The following is a 21765-nucleotide window of genomic DNA, read 5'->3' on the forward strand; positions in this document are numbered from 1 at the left end:
AGCCCTTGGATCTCGCTCCTCATCCCAATGCCGTCAAGACTGTATATATTATACCTCGCTCGACCATGGTGCCACCCTCGTAGCTCAAGTAGGTTCGCATCGATCGTTCGTGTTCGTAAGGGGCGCGCTCGTGAGGCAGTAGTCGGACGTCTCGTCGATGTGAAATGCTGGCCTGAGGGCTCGGACAGCGAAATGCAGGCGGCGCGTCGGCCTACGGTCTCGCGCATCCGCAGTGATTATCTGGCTAGGTACTTGATGTCAGTGAAAGTCTGCACAAGGTCGTGCGGCCTTGTTGCTTACCAACTTGTGCCTGATGGCCTGGAGCCCCAGGAGACGGCCAGCGCGCCGTCTACCACCGTACTGCGAAGCGACCAGACTACCTCGCGTATGGTTCCTCTGGTGTTCAGAAAGCCCATGCCAAGCCTCATCGATCAACTCGGTGTTGTAGGGCCTTCGTGAGACCCTGTCTTCCCAAAGGTGGGTTTGCGCGACGGCGCATAACTCCACAGCATCTGATTCCATTGCATTTCTGAAAAGCGGGATCGAATCGTAATTGACTTAGGTATACAATGGCTATACGACTGGTCGGAATGTGAAGTTGTGGTTGGCGTCATGTCCTGCCCTCGGCCCAAAGATATGCGACGGCGTGTAGCTCTACCATCACGACTCCAATTTCCTTTTGGAAAAGCGCAAACTGTCCCCCATGAAGCCTTTCATACGATGGGTATGCGATTCGTCGTATCGTAATGTGGTGGTGGTTGCCATGTCCCGCCATGTCCGTTGCTGCATACGCGACGTGAAATTTCGGGCGCAACGTTCCTTTGCAATGACGATGCGACTCGCCTGACGCTTTTGCATGTCTGCACCTTCAATCTGAGTCTGCTCAGTGTTGATTTAAAGGTATGGTAGCTCGTGGCGGGCGCCAGGCGTGTCGACGGCTTTTCGTCGGCGGGGAAAACGCATCGTCGGGAAGCGCGACTGCGACGGCGTTGCGTAGAGTCGCACACCCATTGCGATGGGAAGCGAACAAAGTCTTGTGATTTGATGCGAGGCGGAACGCCCAGGTTGACATGGAATGTAGTTTGTGTAGAAGGGTGGTGTTGAGCATCCTAGCGTGGATGTAGCGACTCACCCAACTTCAGCTGGCCTGTGTCTTCACTAAGCAGAACGCCAAAACCTTACTAATCGTACGTGCGACCAACCTCGCTGAGGAGGATACGTACAAGCTACCCACAACAGAACTCGGATAGTTCAACATGCTTGCCACCTACAGCATGAAGTTATATGTTGCTTCAACTTCCGGCAGAAGGCTAGGACATATACATCAGCATGCGAAGTGGAGTGTTGCATAGCTCTATCTACGCGTATAACTCCTAGCCATTATCACGCATACTTAATCAGCTCATCTTAGTTCTACGACGTTGTCCACTCCCGTTGTAATTTGACCTGTCAGGAACCATGTTTCCTGATATGGCAGACAATAGCCTGAGTGAGAAGGAGTTAGGATTGCGGACTCGTAGTGAGCGTGAGTATTACGGGGTCTATTCAGGATTTCGAGGGGAATACGACTGTCTACTATGGACAATAGCAGCTGTTCAAGCTCACATCTTGCCGCGCCTCAAAGCTGAATCTTGACCAACATCCTTTTTGGCATCATAACAGTTATCCAACTACCCATCAAACACCACGATGGCTATCGTTTCGAATCTTTCGCCCACGAGCACCTTCCTCTTCAGCGGCACCCGTTGTCAAACCTGCGCGCAAGTCATTCCCGACGACAGAACGGGCTTTTGTGCAGCCCACGACGAACGAGCCAGCAGTTACGAAGCGATCCTCGGTCGGTGGTGCTGTGAGCTCCAGCAGAAACTCGAGCACAAGCAACGAAAGAGGTGGGCTGCCCAGGGCAAGCCTCTACTCTCACTGGGTGGAGAGTCGACGGCGTCTGAGGATGCCCTTTGGCAGAGGGCAAATCTGTTAGCGCTATGGTGTGAGATGAGCCTGGTGGAGTTGGAAGCCGATCTGGAATTTGGGCTCCAAAAGCACGACTGGATCGCGAATATTGAAGAGTTCAAATACGACATGGGCGAGCAAGTGGGATCCCTCCTCCACTGCGCTTTCAAGATCACCCTGGAGAACAAGAAGACTTTTGTGTTCGATCCGACTGGGATCCAGTTTGGCCCTGAATGGGCGGTTCTCACTCCCTGGGATGAATATGTCTTGAGTAGAGAGACGGAACTCACTATTCAAGACCAAGTCCGCTTGCAGCGACAGACCGGGGAGATGCTGCATCAAGTTGTACGCCCATTGGGCCGGAACGCAGACTGGCAGATCCTTGAGGAATGGCAAGGCCAATACTAACTCGCTCCCGGGCAATGTAAGTTCCTCGCAAGCATCTGACAGCGTCGTTCGGTCTCCCAAACTGGGTAGATCGTGTCCTCGTATGGAGATGGGAAGCAGGGCTTGCTTGCCTGGGGGTACGACCGAGAGGAGGGCCCCCGTGGCGTAGGGTCGGTCGCTCACCGGACTTGTCCACCGGTGCTAAGAGCCCTCAACTGCCGCGGCGTCCTGTTGACGTTCGTGAGCCGAAGACAAAGGTCAGATATCACCTCCAGCTTCTACCAAGCCCCAAACCACGCCAACTCATCTCGACTTGAGCATCATTTGCTCCAAACCTTCGAACCTCGATGCTTACAGCAAACCGAGACAACCTCATTCACATCACTACGCGGCGATTCTGCTCCCTCTGCTCGCGAGCTTCGACAGCAGTCACGACATGATCAGTCCCGACCCATCTCTTCGCGTTGCGCGCGCGCGTCTGTCGGCAAACCAATTCTACACAATCTACGAGGCTTTGCGATGAACTGGCTATTGCATATACTGGGCGGCTGCATGATTGGGTGTTGGCGAGACGTTGGTGTTGCGGGAAGGCAAAGACATGTCGTCGGAAAGATGATGTTCGGATATGTGCTCAAGCGTGATCGGATGATGCCTTCCGCCCCACCCTCGGCGCAAACTTCAGCACGAACGTCTTCCTCGATGCGGCACGGGCAGCTTGCCATAGATGCTTCGATCGCGAGTTGCGTGATCTGTTTGCGGTATCCCTCATCGAGATCCAGAGTCTTTTGTACTTCAATAGCGCATGATACCTACGGCGACATTTACAGCGCGAAACAAGGCCCTTACCAACCCGACTTTTCTGCAGCGGCGGACTTCTCCCCCCTGATGCCCACGGCGCCGCTCCTGTCAACGAGACATCTTCGGCCGACCACATGAACGGAATCACTGTGCCCGTGCCAGACATGGGAGTCATAAGGGCGAGTCGCTTGCAGTCATCGGATGATGAGCCGCATGTGCTTAGATGATTTGGGTCACTTCGTACGGTACAGAATACTTGGTGCGATGCGCAGGTAACGCGGTTTACGTGGTGACGCATGTAGATATACAATCAATGTTGCTGCTCACTTCGGTTTTGCCATGTGTCGCTCTCGCGACTTGTTCCACGATGCGCAGTGATGTCCGCGGTGATGAACTCAAGTTCTCAGATAAACAATGACGTCATTGAGAAGCATCACAGTCGGCTGCTACTCGCTTGAAGGCCACCAACAAGCCCAGCATCAAGGCTAGGCATGATTCACCGCATACAATAAGGTCAAGATGTTTGGCTGTAAGATATGTATCATATGAATATATCCTATAATTTGAACTACACACGAGAGCGTGAGAACAAAGCTCGACATTGACTTGGAGAAGTTACAGTGGAAACATGTGGGCAACTATCGACTGGATCTGACGATAGAAGAAGTCAGATCACGCGCCGTTTCAGTTGTCACTTCAATCTAGGCGATCTACCATTGAACCTGAGAATTGAGATCTCATGCTCATTTGGATATTGCCGTTCTTCGTCCCACCATCGCAATACCATCCTTGTTCTTCCGCCTTTATCCATGAGCAACCATCTTTCGGACGCTGTTTTTGTCGTTGAAGTAGACCTGTGCTGAGTTAAAAAAGTTCTACTGAGTTGCGAGCGAGTAAGGAGATTGACACTGTCAGACAAGGCTCGGTTTTTTTCCGCATCGTCAGGAGGAAAACCTCAAGACTGAGCGTTGAAAACAACAGTGGTTTGTCATCACAGTGTCGGTCGAAAGGCCTCCAGTGTGCAAGGATTGGGAAGGGGATGGGGAAGACTTAGCTCGTTGAGATCCTTGGAAAGAGACAGTGTCGGAGTCGAGCGCCCAAGGCGAGAGTGCGACAGCAGAGGTCGCATGGGGGGACTAGAGGCGTTAACCGTGATCATGAGAGGAGGGGGTAGAGGAGTGGAGTGAAGCGCCCTCAGGTATCCAAGTGTTTTGTTGATCATTAGGGATTTCCTTCAGCAACTACAACTGTCATCTTGGGGCGCTTGCGAGTAGCGATGACGCTACAGCGTGTGGATCAAGGGGGCAGGAAGGGGAGACTCAGCTTGGTATTGTGTAGTATTGTAGCGCTTGCCGCTGGCCGTCGTGGTCACTTGGGGTGAGAAAAAAGCTCGACGTGACTTGGTGTAGTGGAGGTGACTGGGGAGGAAGGCAGCCTGGTGAGGAGCAAATTTATACGCGCAGGGCACGTGCTGCGCTCGCGGCGTTTGGCCTTGATAACTCCTCCGCGTCGAAGACAGCTCCCCAACCAACACACTCCATACCAAAAGTGAGTATCCTCTTCTTTTTGATCACTTTGAGATCAAGTAACTGACAGAAGTCTTTAGTCACCACTACCACCACCACACACATCACCACCACTACACACAACATGACCACCACTGCCCCTGCCCCCATCGTCCGTCCCCGCCTCTCCTCCACGCTCTTTGCGGAGCGTGACGAGCTTGAGCGGGACATCCGCAACAACGACGCGAAGATCGCCCGATTGGCCGTCTCGCCCAGGTGGAACTGGCTGGAGCTCCGCACGGCCCGCATCGTGAAGCGGAGCTTTGAGCGCAGCCTCATTCTCCTGGGCATCGAGATCGATCTCGCCTTGGAGCGCGAGGTCCAGAACATCGACTGGCTCATGTCACTGAGCCAAGTAAGTTCTTCGAGTCTGATTGAGCCTTCAACCGGCGAACTAATGTCTTCTCAGGAGGAAGTCCGAGCCCGCATCGATCTGGCCTGGAGGACGGTCTACTCCCGGTAGGCTCGTACGCCGCGGGAGGAAAGAGGAAGAGGAGGATGACAACGACGATGAAGAAGAACCGCCCCTACCACCCATTCACGTACCTGTAACGGGTCTCCCCCATTGGCTTAGGCTACCCATACCGTCTTCAATGCCTGTTGCTGGGTACGAGGACGATATACTTGCTAGGCAACTGGTCTTAATTGACTGCGCGCTAGGCGAGGACAGTGGTATGCCGATGCGGCTATCTGTGCAAGCGGGTAGTTGGGACTTTGGCAAAGCTTCTGGCGTTGAGTGCCGCCAAAGATAAGTAACCTTTCGAGGCGAAACCAAATGAAGCTCGTGATACTGGTCGAGCGTCCCCAACATCAACAAGAGGTAAGTACGTATTCTCTTGGCTATATACTGTCGGATAACTGCATGAGCTCTAGCATCCATGTCGCCCTCCCGCGTTGTCGACCTCCCCATTCGCACTCGACCTCGACAACATGTCCCCTCCGCGATCATTCGTTGCCATATCTCGGGTCGGTGTAGTTCAGGGAAACAACGGTTCACGGTTCGGCAAAGTTGCGCAAGGAGATGGCCTGCTGCAGTGGGCATCCAGACATGGTGTCTTGTGGCGGAGGTTGAATGGCAAGACAGCATCGTGCGGAATAGGGGTTGCGGTGCCTGCTCCGATGGGCATAGCCGGAGGGCCTTCAGATAGACTATATGCTCCAATACCATTCAGTCCCAACAAACTCGTTGATCCTTGTATGCCATGGTGCTTGTGCGACTGTGAGAGACCTTTTCTTCAAGAGAAGCTGGTTCAGTGCCACCTGTTATCGTGCAAGGCCATAGGCACTCAACAGCTCCGAATTTGGCTCAAACTCGAGAAGTTCCATTGCATTCATTGCTGCTTTATCAGTAACATGAGTGCGGAAGTCCGCTGTCAGAGACTGTCAAGACAAACTACGTCATTTGACGAATCCCAACACCATCCGCGCGTCAACCGTGGCAACGACGTCGTGAATAATAGAACTCGCTATGAGCTACATTTTGGCCTTTTTATCTCTGAAATGCGACTTGTAATGATCTTATCGCAAGTCTGGCATGATGGCACTTTAGACAAGACCATGACCGCGGTAGGGGCCTTAGCGTGGACTTACTGGCGCGAGCGCACTGCGCCAGGGTCTGGTATACTGGGCACATTCGCACATATAATCCGTTCGAAGCTCATACTTCTGGCATGATCTGACGCAGGTGTACATCGAATTACATCCTGTCGAAATCGGAGTAGCTACCTTCGTCGCGCAATTCTGGACCAGCCAAGCCATCTGGATGCAAAGCTGACATATCCGCGCCCACCGTTCCCAAAGTCATCTCAGAATTGGATGCAAAGTCCCCAAAATGCGCTCCTCTCTGAGATAATCGATCGGTCGCGGGGAGAAGTCGTGCAGTCGATCTGTTGGAGGCTCAGTTGGTTGCGTAGACTGCTGCGTGGGACATCAGCAACGGTAACGGCCTGAGTAGATTGAAATGGTACGCGTCAACGCTTGCGCATATCATCAAGTAATTCAAAGTTGACAGTGAGCTCAAAGTTGTTGACACGACATGCTGGACACGTCACCGTTGGATGTAAACATAACAACACCACGAAGTGCTGTCAACACGACACGTGCGAGGCCTCGCGAAGCCATCTCGTCATTCCAGCCAGCTTGAATTGTCACAATTTCAATCAATACCTGGTGGATCTTCGTGGTATTGCATTCACAAAGCAGCATTTGACGTCAAAAGATCAGAGAATGTCAGTGACTGATATCATGCAATAGAGAGAAGAACTTCTTCTTCAAGCAACTCGCAAGCGAGAAGACTCAATGAAAAAGGTCGCGTCAGCCAGAAGTAGTGTAATACTGGCGACACGGTGCCAGTGGGGCTGAGCAAGCCCAGTGACCCACCGACTGGTTCCAAAAATATGTGGCGCCTCAATCCATCCGTATAGCAAGCAGCCCGCCACAAGGCGAGAAGCTGGGCCAAACCTTAACAGGTCGGACTACTCGCAAAAGATAAATGAGGCTGACCTGGTGCGAGAGTAGGAGGGACGGGGGATGAAGGGTTTATATACTGGCCTGTCGCTTGGCGTCGCAGCGCTCACGTGATCTGACGCTCGGTTGTTATAGTCTGAAAGGTCTCTATCATGGCTTATCTTCGGGAGCAATCTGGGACATTGTCCGTGGAAATTTACACTGACGTATCGAGCCGCCCAGGTTGCCGCACTCAGATCAACGTCCGTGCGCTTCTGGGTCCATCAAGTGCTGCCGCCTCTATCTCCCTTCGCCAGAAAACTGCTTTTGTCGTCACCAATTTTTGAAACAAACAAGTCGCTGCTTCGGCCTTGCGCGATGTCTAGCTAGTGAGGACTTTTCCGAAGCTTACATCCATCTGTGGTCCGGGACTGCCTTTGGGTTCAGTCCTAGACTCAATTTTTGAATACCCTTTACTTCTTTTCATCGCGTTATCTGGCTTGCCAGTGACTTGAAGAAGAGACAGGAGGGCTACGTTACTGCTTCACATCATATGGCTCCCCCCGCAACGACCATGTCGTCGGCAAGTGACTTTGTTGGCGGGCTGTTTGTAGTATCAGAGTACTCAGTAGCTCTCAACTCATATCGTGCCAGAAGCTCTGGAACACTTCAATGGATTGAATCACGCCAGCATGTTACAAGAATTGGATGGAGAAAGTGCAGAATCGTGTCTTATTGTGGTGTATCTACACCAACGCCCCAGCGCCCTCGCTATGCTCCGAACCCAGATCTCTCAGAACGTGTATGCCGAATTAACGGCGGCGGTCTTGCAGCTTTGCGCGGAGGAATGCGCGGCGGAAGGCGCGGTCGCGGGCGGCGGGACGAAGACGATTCCAGAACTAGAAGTAGAAAGTCAGCATTGTGACAACTTTGGACAGACGAGCCAAAAGCACACAAAGATAGGAATACTCACGTTCTGCAGGCGCCTGGCCTCCTCTGCCTCAGCGCGAGCAACCTGCTCCCTGTCTTGCTCCTCCTTCTCCTCCTCGTTCATCTTCCTCAAGTACATTTGGAGGTAGTTGTACGCGAAGTTGGTCGCGACCCTTGACAGGCCCATGTTGGCCGGAACTTCCTCTCGCGCACGCGCAGCGACTCCCAAGTACCAGTGCATCCGGGCCAGTGCATAGGAGGCTGATGCGTCGTCCATAGTGATTTGGTGATGGTTTGATCGTTGTGGGGTTGGTTTTGAGGTTGTTGGTGAGGTTTCGTTGAGTCTGTCGCAATCGTCAGCCTTGATTATCATGATACTCATGCAGTGTAGCACTATCTCAATGATAGTTGGGATTCAAAGCTTACTGTATGAGGAGTTGGTGGTGCTAGAGTTCGATCAAGTCCAGCGACGAGAAGATATAGGACTTGGGCCCGCGCAACACGTCAATAGCAACGAATTCGGACAATAGATATCAGACTGTCAGCAGAAAGCTACATACATTGCTATTGTGCTTAAAGCTTTCAATATGGCCTACGTATACAGCATGCAAATTCCCGTCGAGTCACAACAGGTCCAGCCCAGCAACGTGGAGGTCCCTCGACCTGAAATTCTCTAAGTCACCTCGCAATTGCGCGCATTCGTATGCGTAAGCTCGCCATGTACGCAACACGTAATCCCAATTTGCGTTCAAGTCCTTCACGGCTCACCTTCATCAAGCTAGCAGTGCACATGATGTTGTCGATTTTTGCACCGCCAGGGCGTCTCCTCTGGTCCCCTTCACTTTTGGGGACGCGCAATTTGTAATCTCCCTCCAGGCAAACGCGCGTGGCCTTAGTGCTGTCGTCGCTACGTCAACAAGCTTGATCAATTTTGTCCTTACCCACCTACTCACCATTTTTTTCCACAACACACTCGCACCCCATGATCCCATTCTCCCTTACATCTTCTTCTACCCACTCTACATTATCAGCACATTTATCACTCTTTTCCACAGCTTCCTGGTCCTTTGAGATGGCAGTGTCAACCCCCGCATGCATGGGAGCGACAACAGTCACTCGACCGCGACGCACACCAGCAGCGCGTCACCTCCAGTCAGCAGCTTCTGACATCGATACTCTGCCTCCCGGCGTTTGGGTACTCACTCTCTGTATGTCCTCCCCTCTTCTTACTCACCCCCACCGCCCATGATGATCCCTGCCGTTGGCGGAAGCTACACTTTTTGAGACACGTAGAACCGCTACTCTGTGGCTGGTTCGCAGTTGATGATAGAACAAGCTATCTGATGGACAGCATACCCACGCATTGCGCCGGAAATCTTTTTGAGATCGTATGCTGATAGTTGCTTTTTAGTGACACACCCTCTCTGCAAGGTCCTTCGAGAAGACCTCGAGCTACGCCAGGCTGTCGCGTCACATTACCGCTCAGACTACCATATCCTCTACCTTCTTAAATTGGAGGACACGAGTGCCGTTGCGCGCATTCGCATTGGTGAGTTCTCCTCCGCTGCTCGCTCGTCACATTACTATGATTATACCTCTGCACATTCACAATCCTGCCCCTCCTATATAATCTGGTCGCTAGGCGATGGTCGCTTTCAGCAGCCTCTCAAGCTTCTCCGGAGGGGGACATGTTGAAGATTCCAGATCAGTCTGAACCATTACATCGCTCGTCCCATTTCACTCCACCTAAGATCGTTGAGCATTCGCTAACTGATTTGTGTCATCTCTGCGCAGTTGTCCGCTTTCAGTACCTCGCCCCAGGAGAGAGACTACCCTCGCATTCATCCTGTTCGACTGGATAGTTTACTGTCACCTCACAGGCAGCAGCGAAGTCGCGCTACCCAAGCACTTGTTCTCCTTCGATAACTCGCAGCGGCACGAGCTGTTACTACAGGTTTCAGTTTGCACATCAGTAAGTTCTATCTCTCCACTGCCCTCACCCTCCCCTGCAATGATATCAACCCGATTAGTTTCAAAGAAAACGCTTCTCTTTGATCCGTCGAGGAACGCTGCGAAGGAATTCGGCCTAACAGCCTTGAGCTCTCTAGCAGCTGTCCAGAGAGACAGCACTAATCTTCTTTGATACGCCGGCTTCTCTCTCCACATGTTTCGTTCCTACTCCTTGATATCCGCTAATCTTTCGTGGTATCTAGACATGGCGTCCGCCATTTCCCCGTCCACACGAGATGGAGTGGTCCAGCTCAGCCGACCCTACGTCCTTCACCCGAGTACCGGGTCGACAAGAGCAGTGTCCGCACGAATATTACGCCTCATGCCGGTAAGTTCCAGCTCACTACCCTTACCCACTGCTACCATGAAAACAAACCGGGTTGTGGTTTAGCTTCTCGAACCACCTCCCTTGAGGAACGTTGCAACGGAATTCGGCGTAAAACCCTTGAGCTCCTTAGCTGCTAGTACGAAGACACACTCGACCATGCTGATAATTTGATCTGCCAACACCCCTTCTTACCATCCTTCATGTCTGTTTCCTGGATTTCGCTGATCTTTTTTTATACTCAGAAGTACCAAGACAGCGGCTGCATCGTCTCTTTGCTGCTGATTCCGATGGCACACGAAACCACAACGGTAAGTCAACCTCTCCTTATCCTCTAGCGATACCATGATGATACCACCGATATTGTCTGAGTCCGTTGATGACAACATTGTACTCATCCCAGCTGACGTTCCCCAATCCTTTCCACACGTGCTCTTCCTTTACACGATGAGCATCCGCTAACCATTACACAGGACCGCAGTGAGTTTACACTGTCCGCTCAGCTGACAACTTCAGCAACTTCTGCTTCTTGACCGATCAGATCAGGTACGTAAGCGCGCGTCCACTCCCTACTTTCTCGCAAGATGATCAACCGCCCAACTCCCGAATCGTTCCAAGGTCGCTTCTCAACATGAGGGTGCTAATCGTTGGTTCACGTTTCTGACGAGACATGTTCCCCTCTTTCTGCTTCTGGCCGTTGTTGAACTTCACTGACATCTGCGAGATCAACTAGAGAACGAACGCCACCGCCAAATGCTGATGGCATTGAACGTCGCGATTGATCCGACTACGGTACGTCTACATCCTGTCCTCTTCACAATCGGCAGATGATGAGATAGAGGTGACGCCACAATGGTATCTGATAGTCTGAACTCTTCATTGAAGAAACTACGTCACCACTCTGATGCCTCTCTTGTTCCTCCACTCCAAACGAACATTTCCTCGAACCATACTGATCAGATGTATGTCAAGCAGTCTCTCCATGCCTACGACGACGGCACCTCCCCCCAGCAACGCGCGCGATCCCTCCGCACCGTCCACCTCGAACGCAACCTCAGCCATGCCGGCTCGCGCACACAAGGCAGAAAGAGAAGGACCAAGGCGCGCATCAGCCAACCCGCATTTCGGCATACGTAGCAGTACAGCCTCACAAGCTGGCACTTTCACATCATCACGGCACGGGCACGTAGCTTCTGCCTTTCCCATGGCGTTGCTGCACACCCACACGCCGAAGAAATTCTGGTGTCACTGGACAGTCTCCGCCATGTTCTTTACGTACTTGCTACGGCAAGTCACATGGCGTTCTTGACAGTGACATCTGCCCTTTGTAGTAAGACTTGATTGAGCTCAACCTACTCGGTCAGGTTTAAACTAGTGGCTAAATATTAACTTTGTCATAGCTAACCTGCCAGGTAAGTCACCTTTCCGTTTGATTTCTTCATTCCAGTCACTCTTACTCACATTGAACAGATCCCCTGGCTCCTCATTGTAGTCCAACTTCTCAGCGGCACAATTTTGGTTCATTCTACTTCTTCCATAAGAACGATGGCAGGCTGTGTCGCAAGATCAAGATACCTCATTTATCCTCGTGCTCTCCGAGCATAGATGGGCAGTTGAGGTGAGCGCTACAAGGGGTGTCTTGAGCCTCATCATGGTCTTGGCATCAATAGTAGCAGCTTACATTTCGGTTCTACTGGGGGTTTGTTGGGGGTATGATGGAGCGCGAGGACGACGTGGAGCTGGAGTTGAAGCTTGTGAGGGGGTTCAATTGGGGTGTACTCGGTAGAGGGTGTGTGGGAGGGATTTGGTCGCAGCATGAAACTCGCAGTATGCGTCTCAGACTACAGGATCTTCTGGTTCTTTTTGCGTAGATATCAAGATTGCAAGTCTTTCGAACTCCCTCAATTCTCACGTGCCGCAAAAGTGAAGGTGAGCCTGCTGAAATGGCACTGAACGCACCAAGGACGAAAATTCAAAGGAAGAGAAAACGTGCGCCATCACTGTTTCCTCGCCGCGCGACGTGCAATTTCCCGCTTCTCACGGTGAAAAGTGCTCCCCCTCTCCTCTTCCCAAAGCGTATGTGTGAGGGTGAGGAGGGGGAGCAAGGTAGGTAGGTACAAATCCGCGTCTCTGACTGACTTTTGCTCCTTAACCCAAACACACACCCACATCCGTATGTATCCTTCTGAGCCTTCTATTTCAGCTTCAAATCACAGTATGAGAGTACATGTAGCTAACATAGATATACGTAGAAACCATACCAAATCATCACCACCAACATGCCCGTCTCGTCCTCCGAGCTCGCCGAGGGCATCCACCTCGCCCGCCGCGAAGTAAGTTTCTGCCTACTACAATGCATCCACAGCTCTATTCTACGATACAATTTCATACCCAGGAGGATACAGTACTAACAGGAATTGTAGCTCAGGTTCGCCCATGCCGCCCGCCGCCGGCACGTGCAGTGCGGCACGTGGAGTGTCGACGAAGACCTGGCGCTTCGGCGCACCATCCGCCTCTGCCGGCGCGCGCTGGCCGTCTTCCTCCCCGCCTACGAGGTGATCCTCGAGCGCGAGGCCAACTTTCAACGTAAGTTATATTCCTTTCACTTGTTTTGGTAGCTGGGCATTTGGAGCTGTATCAGCAGAGTGTCTTCATATCTACTCTCCTTCATCAACACCACTCACACTATACCTATTTTGAACACTGCTAACATGTAAACAGAGGCATAGAGCTCCCCTGGTCCCCCTCCTCGCGCCCCTCGGCCCCGCGCCCTCGCCTGCCGCGCCCTCGCCGGCTGGCTGCCCTTCGGGGACAAGATGACCTCGGGCGGAAACTTTGGGCCCTAGGCCATACGATTTGAATACATTAAATAGATCGTTTCCTCCTCGCCATATTATGCCGTCTTGATCTCCTCTGTGCCAGTGATGTGTATACCTAAAGACTACCTACGCACCTATCAGCTGCCCATTTCCAAGCCACATGTATGCCTCACGCCGAGTTATAAACTTCGTATCACAGCATAACGAGCGGCATGTAGGGTCCTGGCATCCTTGTATTCCTACTTACAGCGGGTATAAAGCGAATGTCTACTCCAACTCCTACTCCTCCAACCAGTCCGCAGCACTACCAATAGCCCTACTGACGATGCCCACCCACCTCTCAACCCCCTCTTCACTCTCCTCCTCAATCGCCTCAATGATACCAGGGAAGGTCGCACCAGAATAGCCCGTCCATTTCCCAGGTGCGAAGACGACGTGCTTGAACCAGCTTCGGCCGTCAAGGCCATCGGGGAACAGGAACTTCCTCTCCAGGTACTTGTACTTTGTGTTGATGCCGCGGATAGCGAGGTATAGTTGCACCTTCTTCCAGGGCTGCCACCAGGGAATGTCGCCGATGTTTTCGTATTGCGCTGCGAGGTCAGCGGCGGTGGCGTCGTGGAGGATAGACGCGAAGAGGAAGTGGGAGACGGCTTCATCGAGAGGTTGGAAGACTTCGCTGGAATCTTTGTTTGGGGGACCAGCGTCGAAGGCCTTTCGTTTGACGACGTCGACGTAGGTCTGGAGGCCGACCGCGTAGTCTGTGGCATTCAGCTGGAGGATGGGTGTCTCGACGAGCTTGGCTGCTACGAGCGCCCACATCTTGGCGATAGTGGCATGGTATTCGAAGGTCGGGTCGCCATACTTCTTCATCCAGTCGAAGGAATCGTAGTTGCTGTGATAGTGGTAGACTGCTGACTTGGCGTCAAAGCCGAAGCCCATGTCGATACATGGAATGCCGGCGAAATCTTGGAAGGCGGTGAAGTCGCTGCCAGAGCCCATCGTCTCAATGCGCTTGTCCCAAACATCGTAGACAGATTGGCCAGCGACGGTCTGGTTCGGAGACATGACCATACGAGCTGATAGATGTTAGCTGAGGCTGGGTGACAGGGTATGACAGCAAGCTTACCGACTTCCTCGACCACATTACTCATCAAGGGCGCTGCTGAGAGCTTGAAGTTCGGGCCTGCTGTGGCAACGTCGACATTCAGATATGCGACTGTGGAACCAGAGAGCCAGGGCAGGTACTCCTCGACCCACTCGGTGCTGCCGACCAAGCCGTACTCCTCTCCGTCCCAGCTCGCGAAGACGATTGTCCTCATTGGCTTCCAGCCAGCTTCCATGGCAGCCCCAAAGCTTCTGATGACCTCGTTGAGCGCTGCGCTGCCGCTGTTTGGATCTCCTGCGCCGCCAGCAATCCAAGCATCGCGGTGGTTGCCGAGGACAACAACTTCATCGGGAATGGTGCCGTTGATGATTCCAATGACATTCCACAAGGGCGTCGTAACGTACTCCTGCTCGTTGACCAGGTTGAGCACGAGGTCGTCTGGCGAAGGCCCAATGTTGTATTCCACGCCCTTGTAGTCCAAACCGCCGCCGTGCCAGTGCTCGTTGAAGGATGAGGCTTTCGGACCGTGGCCATTGAGGGCTTTGAGGAGGGGAAGCGCGTCGAGGTAAGAGATAGGAAGAGATGGGATGTGTGGCATTGCGTGGTCGACGGGCTGGCGAGGGCAGCCAGGCTTCGAGGGATAGCCTGGAGTGGTAGGGTCACCTGGCGCGAAGCCTGTAGATTGTTAGCATGGCACGACAGAATGATGGGTAGCAACTTACTCAGAAACTGAACGCTTCCTCGCTGGACGCTGCTGGGTTCTCTGGCCGGTCCGTCGGGATATGTCGCAACGCCGTTCTTTTCGGTGACCTCTCCATCATCGCCAGGGTCGGTGTACATGGCAACACCAACCATGCCCAGCTCTTGCGCGCGCTTGACCTTGAGACCGCGGAAGACGCCTCCGTACTTGGCCAATGCGATCTTGCCTTCCAAACTGACGTTGGCCGCCTGTAGCTCCTCAAAGTCTCTGTACGTTCCGTAGTTGACGAATACGTAGGGCGCCGTCACGTTGCCAGAGGCGCTGTATCCGTGGAAGGTTGGCACGCGGTCTGCGAGCTGGCTTGACTTGTCCTCGTCCAAGACGTCTTCTTCCAATCGCGCTTCGTATTTGACCTTCCACTCTTGCTTTGTCGTGCTGTCGGCCGCGTCTTCCTTGTCGCCAATCTTCTCCATGAGTGCCAATCGATGGCCCTTGGGGTAGTTGATGTACACGTCGTAGTCGACAATGGTGCTTTCGACTCCCCATTCCTGCCATCTTTCTCTGGTCCATAGAGCCTGGCTAAGGTTCTTTCCGGCGAGATGCGGTCCGCTGGTGTAGTACCGGCTCCATTCTTCTGCCTTTTCAGCACTGGGCGTTTCCAAGAGCGCCGCCTTGAGGCCTTCGGAGTCCAGGGCCGTCTTGCGCGCCCATCCGTCGGGTATTTGCGAGGTCGATAAGGAAGATGCCGAGAATCGTGATGCAGGGGCTACTTCGTCTTGAGTGGGTGGCGCAAAAGCGAAAAGGAAGACGGCAGCAAGTCCTCCGGCGATTATCGTCGCACTCAGCAACGTCGTGCATACAAATCGAAGGCGATGGTGTGGGTATCGGTCGCGATGGGGTCGGATATCGACGCGCTGAATCAGCGGGGTGCTTTCGTCGGCCATTATCGCTGGCTTCTCATTGCTCGCCGGGAGCTTCATATACAAACAAGAGGATTCTTTCACACCTGGCCAGAGGCATGCAAGATGGAAGTTGAGATAAGAGACAGCTGCGCGGAGCTATGCCGGACACCGAGGTCGATGGCGTCACGCACTTATCTCGTCCTATCTTAGCGCTGCTGCCATGTCAGGGGTCTGAGGGCCGCGGAATTTGTTGCCAACATCAGACCTTCATCCGCATCGCACATCTCTTCGAAAGGAGCGCGCGTTTCAGCAGGCATCTCTAATCACGCAGTCAAATGGTTTGGAGTTTCATTCTATGCGACAGACTGTCCATCAACCACGTGATCGCCCCCCGCACGTCGCGCACAGCGTCAGCCGGCCATCGTACTCCATGCATTGCACCTGAAGTTCTATATCTCTAATAATTCCGCAAACTATGGTAATTATGGCGAGTGGCTTCTACGGTCTACGAATGAATCTCTGTAGCCTCGCGCAACTTCTGTAATGTCATCTGGCTCATGTTCTCAACTCCATCTCTCCACACAACGCTTTGTCTTTTTCGTCAATGATTCATGTCTATCAACTTCTTCCGATTCTTGATTTGCTCGGCTTTCGCACCTGCGGATCTCATGTTGCCGTCTCTGATATCAAACGACCAGAACAGCCAGCAGCTCTATTTGAGCCTCTGAGCGCAGCGACGACGTTATTTCTTCTTGTCATTTTCCGCACAATGTTCTCCAGGCAACATTGCCCTAACGCTCTCTCATCGTAAGCTGGCATCCAGCCTCAGTCAACAAAGACGTCGTGAAGATTGCATAATGGCCATCACATCCATTGTCACGTTGTCAACGCAGAGGTCTATACTGATTCGAAGCAATGTAAGTAGATTTATATACTAAAGCCTGTTTCTTCCCTGTGATGGTTCAGAATCCACTCCAGTCCGAACTTACCCAGCATTGCAATCTTGACGCGAACGCAACACCCCGAGCCCAACACGTCGAACCCGCAACACGAGCCCGCAACACAATGGCCACTCCGTCCATCGAAGCCCCCCAGCTCATGGGTATCACAGGCGACAACTGCGCATCCTGCAAGTCGACTACCGTCCCACTTTACGCCCTGTCTTGCCACGAGAGCGACGACTTCCACTGCCGCGACTGCCTCACCAAGACCTTCCACGCCGTCAACGACCAATTCGTACGATGCCCACACCCGTCATGCCGCCGTATTGTCGGCTTCGAGCAGCCTACACCCCTCGCGCAGAACCTCCATCTTGACAACGAGTTTTACGACCGGGAGCGCATCGACAAGATCCGCGAGCAGCCGGAGGTCATGAATAACCTGATCGCGTTCGTAGGCGAGGAGGCTGAGGTCATTTTACAACACGTCTACACTATGTTCGAGGATCAGCTCCTGAACCCCGTAGCCCTCGGCGGCGTCGCTGGACACTACACTGCGGGTGTCGCAAACACGCTCTTAGCCAGCTTCGCCTGCAACCCCTTCGTCTGCGGGCTCCTCGCTCAGATTAAAGGCACGTTTAAGCTAATGACTACCCCGTTAGAGCTTGAAGAAGACCTCCATTCCCTTCTTGATAGATTACTTCACGAGTACGCGCAGTTGAACTACGGGAACGAGCTCACTCGGCACGGTATTGATTTGGAACATGAGGCTGAAGTGCTGGCAGCTGCACTGGATAACTACAAGCCCTTCAATGAGCTCAAGGAGAACTGGGAGCTGATCATCAAGAAGTGGGTGGAGCTGCTGGCTTGGAGGCACTTGGAGCGCCTGGCACCGCCTGAAGGAGGTGCTGCGGAGCGTAAGAACCGTCAGTTCTAGGGCATAACATGTAGGCCAGAATCACATCGCGAGTATATCATAGTTTAACATGCCGTCTTTCCAATCAATATCACCATTAATGCAATCTGTAGCCTGCCATATCTCTGCTCGTACGTCATATCAAAACTGCTGCCGCACTGACCCGTCAACACGTACCTTCCCCGTCCGCTCCCAGCCAACCACATCACTCCCCCGCTCCTTCCCTTTGCAAAAGTCACCCTCACCACGACTTTAATCTCCCGGTGTTCCCCCGACAGCACCCGGGCACGACCCCCAACAGCATGACTAAGAAGCTCCGTGCTTTCAGGCTCTTGGCGGCTCTCCCTCGCACTATATAAACAGCCGATCCCCCTGCCCAAACCACCAACTCACCTTCTCCCGCCGGGCCTCTTTAGATAGTTGCTTTCTTGCTTTCTGCTTTGCTTTCTGCTTTCTGCTTTTGCTTTCTTCTTTTCTGCACTTCCCCAAGAATCTGCTAACTCGGCTTCTGTACAGACTCGGTAAGGCTTCCTCCGCCTCGCATACGGCGATCCTCACCTTAGCTCGCAAGAGCTAAGACCGAATCCTCTTCGCATTTCGCAGCGATGGGGTAGAGTGTGGGCTCTCATTGAGTGCAGTGCTTTATGCACTGCCTTGAGGAAGGCTTTTGTGACTTGCGATTTTCGAATTTGTTGTTGTTGTGACTTCAGTGTGCTTTGGATTCGCTTATGTATGACTTAACTTGACTTGATTTGACCTGATTCTACCTTTGGTGTGACGCTATGCTCATGATATATGTCCTCGCTACTCGCGCTCCTTATCGATAAGACTGTGCTATTCTCCATATCATGCTCCCTATGAGTCTCTCTTTGTTTTGCTGTATCAGCATGTCAATACGCTCAAGCAGTGCGCTCTCACAGTCGATATGCTGCTCTTTTTGCGCCTATGTTGCGACTCCCAGCACTCACCACGCTTTCATTGAACCCCATGATACGCACCGTGCGACCCAGATATCATTTGCCAGTCAGCTCTGGCGCCTTTAGATTGTGTCAGAATATGTATCGTATAGAGAAAAGCCAGGTGCGGAGTCCTACAAGAAAACCGAGCAAAACCAGCGCTTGCCGCTAACAACACTGTACGAACGGTCTTGATGGACGGGCTGGTATCGGCGTGTTCTTCTCGCTTGCAGTTCTTCAGGCTCAGCCTCTTCAAACGGGAAGTCCTACGTGACCAGCGCAGTCAGATGAAGGACGGCAGGACAACTGTGATTTACCTCTGGAGAACGAGCACGATAACCGCCGCGACAACAACCAAAGAGCTATCGTGGTCCTTACGCGTGGCCACTCACTGATCAATAAGAAGCGAGACGTCGACTTTGCCGCAGTGCAAGACGTCTCGACCATACAGGTCACTACCGGGCACACCACATCCATTGACTTGCTTTTGGCTTCTGCATGCTGATTCTTACTATCGAGGTGCTGTGCTACGAGCATATCCTCCTCCAACCGCCGTCGCGATCGTCTCTGCACCTACGCAGAGAGCCGAACTCGTTCCGTTGGCACGCTGCCAACCGATCCTAGACCCGCGCGAGGCAGACACACGAGACTCTCTTGCAAAGACTTTGAGCTCGAGCGCGAAGCTTAGAAGATACACCCACAGTTCAGAGCACTCAAAGAGGTTGCCGTTGAAGTTGGCAAGATTCGCGGATACGTGGAGGAATGCGAGTACACAGGAACTGCTGGGTACATGCACTTAGACGCTGTAGACCTTCTTGGCAGCCAGTGTCTCATGCGCTTGGAGGGATCAAAGGAGGTTCATGCGGAGATGGCGGTGTCTTGAATCGAGTGGGCAAGAACAAGGGCAATCGACATCATAAGTTCTCAAGTAGATCAATAGAAGTGTAAACATCGGTTAAATAACCAAAGCGCTATGCTACAAGAAACGGGTGTATATACACAAAAGAAGCGAAACAGTCGTCGTATCCAACGAACGAACCATCAAAAGGTAATCTCTCTCAGAAGAAGGGTATCCATCAAATCATATCATCCCCAGCGTGTTTGCTCAACGCTTACAAGAAAGAGCGAGCGTGGCGGCGAGCCTTGGAGGCAGAGCCGCTGGCCTTGCCCTCCAACCAGGTGATGAAGGTGTCGATGGTGAAGCTCTCGGGGAGGGCGTCACCGCCGGTGGAAGGAGCAGCCGAGGGAGTAGCGGAAGGAGCAGTGGAAGGCTCGGCCTCGGGGGTAGCGACAGGGCTGGCGGAAGCAGCCGGGGCGGAAGGGCTGGCGGCGGGTGCAGAGGGGCTGCTGCTGGCGCTGGGAGCAGCGGAAGGAGTGCTGGGCTTGGTGGGAGTGGTGCCGTTGCTGGGAGCGCTGCCAGAGCCGCCGGAGCCGAAGAGGGGAGGGCCGGGGACGGTGTAGTCGATGTTGGCGCCGTAGGGGCTGAAGAGGATACCGGGGTCGGTGGGAGTGTAGAGCTCAGTGCCGATAACGCCCTCTGGGGTCTCGGTTCCGGAGCCAGTAACCTCAATGTTCAAGCCTGGAGATTCAATTAGTGATTGGTCTTCATGTGATTAGTGGGGTATTCTTACATTGAGGGTAGTTCTGGGCGCCGTTGACGTCACCACCGCCGTGGAGGGCAATGATCTCGTGGCGGAAGACGTACTTGCCAGCGGCAAGGCTCTCGGGGACAGTGACGGGCCAGGTGTTGTTCTGGCCAATCATCTTGACGGCAGCCCACTCGCCGTTCTCGTAGCCAACACCGTCGATCTTGGTCCACTTGAGCTCCTCCTTCTTGACGGCGGTAACGTCGCCAGTGTAGGGAGCGACGTAGGTGATGACGGGACCGACGTGGCTCTCGGGCCAGGTGCTCCAGTGGAACTCAACGGTGCCACCGGCGGCGACCTTGGCCATGCTGTCGGAGCTGCCCTCGGGGCTGGCGGCCTTGTGGCAGATGATGTCGGCATCGCCGAAGGAGTTGGGCTCGACGAAGCCGTTGTCGAGGTTCTCGGCGTACCAGCCAATGTGCTCTGGGACCTGGCCGCCGTTCTGCTTGGCGTAGTAGTAGTCGAGGCTGAAGCCCTGCTGGAAGACACCGTCGATGGTGACGCCGTTGACAATGCCGTGGGCAGTGGCGGTGGCAGCGAGAGCCGCGATGGCGCTGAGGGAGGTAACGGTGTTGTACATGTTGACTGATGTAGATGGAGTTCTTCGAAAGAATGGAGTTGGTAGGTTCGATAGAGACGAAAGTTCGAAAGTGGTTGAAAGAGTGTCTGCCGGCTTCACACAGTGAAGGACTTGATGAACGAATGTGAGTTGAAAAGAAGGGACTGGTATAGAACCGAAGATTGAAGCTGTAGCGATGGTACTTAGAGTGAGGTACCAGGTGGCCTATTTATTCAGTTCAGTCTCTGCTCCTACAAATGCTCGGCATGCATCGACCCACATCCTGGGCGACTCGCAAAATGAGAGCCCAGAATGGTGGGTTCATGCCGGGCGCGCAGGAATATGCATCCCGCGTTGTTTGAATCGCCATGTTTCCTGTTGCGGAGAGACAAGCGACATTGTCAGGATGCGCAGGCCGTTTCTTGCCTGCAGCCAAGAGCCATCCCACGGCTCCGGACCAGTTCCAGAATCACTGCGCCCTGCCACAATCCAGTTCTCGGTCTTCGGTATGCATCGTACGCAGCGTATTCGTCGTCATGAATCGTTCCGGTCGGCGTTGTTGTGGTTTCGGGTTCGAGCGATAACGTGCAGCGGGGCCGCGCGAAACGTGCATCCCGCGTGTTCCTGGATCCGCCCTTGCATAGTAGACGCCGCCAAGAGCTTAGTTGTTTCTGTCAAACGAGGTGCCGAGGAACGCCGCATTTTGTGGCGCCTGTCAGATGTCTAGATCCGATCGTGCTGGGTTGGTAGATGTGGTGTTGATGAACGGTAGGGTTGATGTTCATGCCCTCGATCGATGGCGGGCTTGAAAGGT

The 21765-nt window shown here is 53.3% G+C and overlaps 7 protein-coding genes across 7 annotated transcripts; 4 read left to right on the top strand and 3 right to left on the bottom strand.

Moving 5' to 3' along the window:
* Positions 1 to 1689: 1689 nt before the first annotated feature.
* J4E84_005149 (uncharacterized protein) lies at positions 1690 to 2358 on the top strand (the record flags this gene model as incomplete). The annotated part of the gene is made up of 1 exon (XM_049387747.1): positions 1690 to 2358. One exon carries the CDS (start codon positions 1690 to 1692, stop codon positions 2356 to 2358), a length of 669 nt encoding a protein of 222 aa, XP_049244725.1.
* A 2427-nt stretch (positions 2359 to 4785) lies between these two features.
* On the top strand, positions 4786 to 5163 carry J4E84_005150 (uncharacterized protein; the record flags this gene model as incomplete). The annotated part of the gene is made up of 2 exons (XM_049387748.1): positions 4786 to 5055; positions 5110 to 5163. 2 exons carry the CDS (start codon positions 4786 to 4788, stop codon positions 5161 to 5163), a joined length of 324 nt encoding a protein of 107 aa, XP_049244726.1.
* A 2794-nt stretch (positions 5164 to 7957) lies between these two features.
* Positions 7958 to 8352, bottom strand: J4E84_005151 (uncharacterized protein; the record flags this gene model as incomplete). The annotated part of the gene is made up of 2 exons (XM_049387749.1): positions 7958 to 8044; positions 8119 to 8352. 2 exons carry the CDS (start codon positions 8350 to 8352, stop codon positions 7958 to 7960), a joined length of 321 nt encoding a protein of 106 aa, XP_049244727.1.
* A 4337-nt stretch (positions 8353 to 12689) lies between these two features.
* Positions 12690 to 13139, top strand: J4E84_005152 (uncharacterized protein; the record flags this gene model as incomplete). Its single annotated transcript, XM_049387750.1, has 3 exons — positions 12690 to 12743; positions 12834 to 12996; positions 13132 to 13139. 3 exons carry the CDS (start codon positions 12690 to 12692, stop codon positions 13137 to 13139), a joined length of 225 nt encoding a protein of 74 aa, XP_049244728.1.
* Positions 13140 to 13508: 369 nt separating this feature from the next.
* Positions 13509 to 15978, bottom strand: J4E84_005153 (uncharacterized protein; the record flags this gene model as incomplete). Its single annotated transcript, XM_049387751.1, has 3 exons — positions 13509 to 14305; positions 14356 to 15009; positions 15057 to 15978. The coding sequence occupies 3 exons, from the start codon at positions 15976 to 15978 to the stop codon at positions 13509 to 13511; spliced, it is 2373 nt and encodes a 790-aa protein (XP_049244729.1).
* Positions 15979 to 17001: 1023 nt separating this feature from the next.
* On the top strand, positions 17002 to 17811 carry J4E84_005154 (uncharacterized protein; the record flags this gene model as incomplete). The annotated part of the gene is made up of 1 exon (XM_049387752.1): positions 17002 to 17811. One exon carries the CDS (start codon positions 17002 to 17004, stop codon positions 17809 to 17811), a length of 810 nt encoding a protein of 269 aa, XP_049244730.1.
* Positions 17812 to 19858: 2047 nt separating this feature from the next.
* On the bottom strand, positions 19859 to 20972 carry J4E84_005155 (uncharacterized protein; the record flags this gene model as incomplete). The annotated part of the gene is made up of 2 exons (XM_049387753.1): positions 19859 to 20325; positions 20378 to 20972. 2 exons carry the CDS (start codon positions 20970 to 20972, stop codon positions 19859 to 19861), a joined length of 1062 nt encoding a protein of 353 aa, XP_049244731.1.
* Positions 20973 to 21765: the final 793 nt, after the last annotated feature.

Source organism: Alternaria hordeiaustralica, assembly GCF_023758085.1.
Source record: "Alternaria hordeiaustralica strain BMP 2776 chromosome Unknown scaffold_8, whole genome shotgun sequence".
Lineage (NCBI taxonomy): Eukaryota > Fungi > Ascomycota > Dothideomycetes > Pleosporales > Pleosporaceae > Alternaria > Alternaria hordeiaustralica.